The sequence below is a fragment of the Nannospalax galili genome, unplaced genomic scaffold (assembly GCF_000622305.1).
Source record: "Nannospalax galili isolate Female #2095 unplaced genomic scaffold, S.galili_v1.0 scaffold877, whole genome shotgun sequence".
In the NCBI taxonomy this organism is placed as follows: domain Eukaryota; kingdom Metazoa; phylum Chordata; class Mammalia; order Rodentia; family Spalacidae; genus Nannospalax; species Nannospalax galili.
In genome coordinates, this window is record NW_008339926.1 from 219,512 (window position 1) to 224,791 (window position 5,280).

The 5,280-nt window shown below is 37.3% G+C and overlaps 1 protein-coding gene across 1 annotated transcript; it reads left to right on the top strand.

The window, feature by feature from the left end:
* The first annotated feature begins 1,197 nt into the window (after positions 1-1,197).
* LOC103735508 (olfactory receptor 14J1-like) lies at positions 1,198-2,166 on the top strand. Its single transcript, XM_008834807.2, has one exon. The coding sequence runs from the start codon at positions 1,198-1,200 to the stop codon at positions 2,164-2,166; it is 969 nt and encodes a 322-aa protein (XP_008833029.2).
* The last annotated feature ends 3,114 nt before the right edge of the window (positions 2,167-5,280 follow it).

Below are 5,280 nucleotides of genomic sequence, written 5' to 3' on the forward strand. Positions count from 1 at the left end.
ACACACACACACACACATACACACACACACTGCTGACTCTTCACATAGTCTAGAATAAAAATCCCTAAACGCTAAGCCACAATGCTGCACTGGTCTCTAGAACTCACAGCTGGAGGAGAAAATGTACAGGAGATGAGATTTTACCACTGATTCACTGACCCTCACACAATCAAACACTGCATCATGAATGTGAACATGGTGGCTTCTTTTGCTGAGATGCAGAGCACATTACACTTAAAGTCTTTCTGATAATATATGCAGAGCTTACCTTATGCTCCTTACTCTAAAGTCTCCTCCAGACAACTGAAGTCTCTGACTGCCTATGTCTCCTGGGAGTAAGTTAGCAGCAGTTAGCAGCTGGCTTCACCTGAGGATCGCTGACACAGAAAACACATAAAAAATGCATATTCAAAGACAATTGCTGAATGCCAAAGGCACACTGCACATCAAATTAGACACCACCTTTTAAAGTAAAATTTATTTTCTTTGGAAAAGTTTTTGTTAGAGATTAAAATCAAATGTCCATTTAAAAACAGTAAGAGGAGGAGAGTGGTTGCAAACAAAGTGCGAGGCCTGGGATTTGGTTACCAGCATTAAAATCATAATAGAGATAAGTAATAGGAAAACAGTAGCATAATCGACTTGGCCCATGTCTCTATTGTACCAAGGCTCTGTCATAATGTCTGTATTATTTACTAGGAAGAAAAAAGGGAATCACTGCCCCCAGCTAATCCACCTGCTACAACAGAGCAGTGCAAGGCACAAATGTAACCCAACAAACGTCTAGAAAGTTTGGGTAAATCCCATGATTGCATTTATATTGGGACTTTAAAGCCAAAGTTTTCACAGCTGGAAATGGAAGGTTTGGATTTTTGTTTACTGTTTTTGTATAAAGAAAAAAAAAAAAAATAATTTTCCCTGACAGGATAGTGACTGGTCTACACTTGCACTCAACTGCAACTGCTGCTTAACCTCCAGAAGCTATAAGCTTCATGAATGGAAAAAAATGCATGTTGTATCCTAGAGATGCCCACCTTTTAGAGCACACTTTTCAGGTTTTAAAATCTGATAAATATAAGTTCTTCAGCATTAGATGTTGAAATATGAAAAATTAGATGGATTTATGATTTCAACACTATTGTTCCACTGCATCTCATGTTTTCATTTTTCAGCTGCACGCACAATTTCCATTCTTAAATGATGATGACAAATGTAACCACAGTGAGTGGCTTCTTCCTCCTGGGGTTCTCTGACAACCAGAAACTGCAAATCCTATACGCTTTGCTCTTCTTGTTGATGTACCTGTTGAGTTTGGCAGGTAACTTTGTCATCATCACCATCACAACACTGGACCCACAACTCCAGTCTCCAATGTATTACTTCCTGAAGCACCTTTCCCTTCTCGACATCTCCTCTCTGTCTGTCACTGTCCCCCAGTCTATTCACAATTCCATGACTGGCAGTGGGTACATTTCCTATGCTCAATGTGTGATGCAGGTTTTCTTCTTCATATCCTTGGCCTGGGGTGAGGTGGCCATTCTCACAGTGATGTCCTATGACCGCTATGTGGCCATCTGCCTTCCACTGCACTATGAGGTCATCATGAATCCCAGGACATGCAGATGGGCTGTGACAGTTGTGTGGATATGTGGAGGCATCACAGGAACCTTGTACATAGCAACCACATTCTCTATCAGATTCTGTGGGGTCAAAATAATCCACCAGTTCTTCTGTGATGTCCCCCAGTTGCTCAGGCTCTCCTGCTCCAATGATTACGTTGGAGTGGTTGGACTGGCTGCTTTCATGTGTTTACTGGCATTTGCCTGCTTCATTGCCATTGTCCTCTCCTATGTGCAGATATTCTCCACAGCCCTCAGGATGCCATGCGTGGAAGGTCGGTCTAAGGTCTTCTCCACCTGCTTGCCCCACCTCTGTGTGGTCACATTTTTTCTGTTTATAGGTGCCTGTGCATATCTCAAGCCAACATCAGACTTAGAACCTGCTCTAGACCTCCTTCTTTCTATATTTTACACAGTACTACCCCCAACCCTGAACCCTGTTATCTACAGTCTAAGGAATGAGGTCATGAAGGGGGCTATAAGGAAATTACTGTTAGGTGGAGAATTCACTAGAAAGAGATTTGTTCTTAGTGGCTGGTACTGTTAAGCATAAGGAACATTTTTAGTAGTTTACTGCCTTTAATATGTAATGTTAACATAAGTAAGATATCGTCTAGACAAAGTATATTATAAATCTCTTCTATAATGAAATTGATGTGATTTTTCATGTTATTGGATTCAATTTTGTCCTTTTAAGTTAATAGAAGATAAATGATTATAATCTAGCAATATAAAACCAGTACCTCCTAACTCTCCTAACATTGGCACATGCATACATTACCAACAATCCTCATATTAGAAAACATGTTTATAGACAATATTACAATAATTAGAAGGACAGAGGGATGTATTTGCTGATAACTCAACTATGGGATATTTATCATTTAATTTCAAAAGCCCATTTCAATAAAATATGGCTTTAGAAAACATGTTTATAGACAATATTACAATAATTAGAAGGACAGAGGGATGTATTTGCTGATAATTCAACTATGTGATATTTATCATTTAATTTCAAAAGCCCATTTCAATTCCCATATTTCCACACATAAATTGTGTGTATTAGCACAAATATGTATGCCATTTTGCACATCCACATATTTAACATTTATAGTTCCCCTGGATGTAGATATTTCTATGTAAATAATATGAAACTGCTGCTAAACTTCAACTGTTTAACTTGTACCATTTACATTCTGTTTTCGTTTACTCTTATAAATCAAATAAAAAATGGAAATTCTTAGACACAGGCAGGATAGTTTACCCTCATAGTCCATGTACTGTGGAGGCAGAGAGAGGATATCTCTGTGATTGTAACACCAGTCTAGTTTACATTGTGAGTTCCAGCTCAACCAGGCTACATAGAGGTTTAAAAAAATCATTCATATCTTCCTAAGTCCAAAGAAAGGAGTGATTGAACCAAAGCATGAAAATGCTGAACACTTGCAAATGTGACCGCATTCAATTCCAAAGTACTGAGTATTCGACCAAGAGCAATGTGGGTCAGGTTTCTCTATGATATTTCAAAGGATTTATTATTTCATACAATATTAATCAAGCCCATTTTCTTTTCAGAGGTTTAAAAAAATCATTCATATCTTCTTAAGTCCAAGGAAAGGAGTGATTGAACCAAAGCATGGAAATGCTGAACACTTGCAAATTTGACCACATTCAATTCCAAAGCACTGAGTATTCGACCACGAGCAATGTGGGTCAGGTTTCTCTATGACATTTCAAAGGATTTATTATTTCATACAATATTAATCAAGCCCATTTTCTTTTAGGTGTCTACAAAGTACAGGTACCTTAAGGCATACAACGTCCTGGATATTGTGACATTTTATTCAGTGGAAATGTTACTTTGCTGAGTCTTTTCAAGTGTGTGAGATACAATTACTAACAAACGCATGGCATTTGCATATTTTTCCTATTTTAATTTAATTTTACAGTATTTTTTGCCTTTTATAAAAAGCTTTATTAACATCATGATCTCATATTTTATATTGACTAAATGGTTTTCTCTGTCCCTCTTTCAATTTTTCAAATCATTGTTTATATTGAAACTTTATAACATGTAAATTATGGTTTTTTACACATGTAGCAATGATCTTAACTGTTCTAGGTAATCAAGACATAACCTTAAATGACAATCTTGAGATTCTACCACCTTAGTTACTAGAAAATTCTATCTGCAAGAATATACCAATGAAATACCTTATCACATGTTCTGGAATATTTTTAAATATTTTATTTGTTATATTTTTATGTGCATGAGTGTATTGCCTGCATGTGTGTAAGTGCACCCATGCATGCAATGCCAGAGGAGGTCAGGAGAGGGCATTGTATCCCTTAGAACTGGAGTTACAGGTGGTTATTAGCTGCCATGTGGGTGCTGGGAATCAAACCTGAATCCTTTGCAAGAACAGTCAGTGCTCTCAACCACTGAACCAATTCTGAACCCACACTTTCTGAGATATTATTCTATTGACTTTGTATTTTATTTTATTTAATGTATTACTTTAAGGAAAATACTGATTCAAAAAATACTTCAAATGTAGTTTCTAATTTTATTACTATTATTACATGCTTAAATTTTTGCTAAATAATATATTGTTCATTACTGTGGAATATAAGTGGATGGGCATTCTTTGGTACATATATATATATGTTTTAATTTCCCTCTCTCTGTATCTCTCTCTGTATGTGTGTGTGTGTGTGTGTGTGTGTGTGTGTGTGTACATGCTTACGTGTGTGGGTGCAGGTGCTCATGCCACTGTACCTGTGTGGAAGTCAGAAGAAATGCTTCAGGTATTGGTCTTTGCCTTTCCACTGTTTTTTTTTTTTTTTCTTATTTGAGGCTCTATTCTTTCTATTGCCTATGTCAGGCTTTCTGGCCCAGAAGAGTTTGAATATTTTCCTATCCCCCTTCCCACTTCCCACAGTCTGAAGATTACAGACACTTGTGCCACCTCCTCAGGATTTCATGTGGGTTCTGGGGATCTGAACTCTAGGATATCAGGATTGTGCAGCCTGCACTTTTACCCAATCCCCCATCGCCACAAGCTTTAAAATGCTTTTCTTATCTTCTCATAGGAATACTTGGAGTGTCCTTATTCATCTCAGTAAATGCCATATTTGTCCTTATGATTAATTCTCATTATAGCAACCTAACATCTTTTCCTCTGTTATTGAAATGTAACGGATCTCCCCATGGAATACAAAGAGCCTCTGGCAAGATCTTTGCACTGTCAGTCCAAGATACATGCTCTGCTAATGAAATGCAGTCTTGATGAGTAGCACTTTAAGAGCATAGGAGTACAGGTGCATCAGCACAAGCCTGAGGACGTAAAGGTTTCATTCATACGGCAATTTTTTAATATTGACTCACGAGTCACAGAAAGATAAAATGGGATTGATTTGCTCAACTCTAAGGATAAAAAAGTGCTGCTTCTAAGGACGATGGGATGAACAATCATGGAGCTATTGGGAAGAAACATGTTTGACTTTGTTGGATCAATGGTTTGATCTAAAATACCTTCTTACAAATAATTGATTCAGGACTTTTTTGTCTTTTTTATCAAAGTTTGGATTTCCTTGCTTTCTAATATAGAGCTGGAATTGGTAGAATTCATGCTGCATTTTTATGCTTGGTTAATACAAC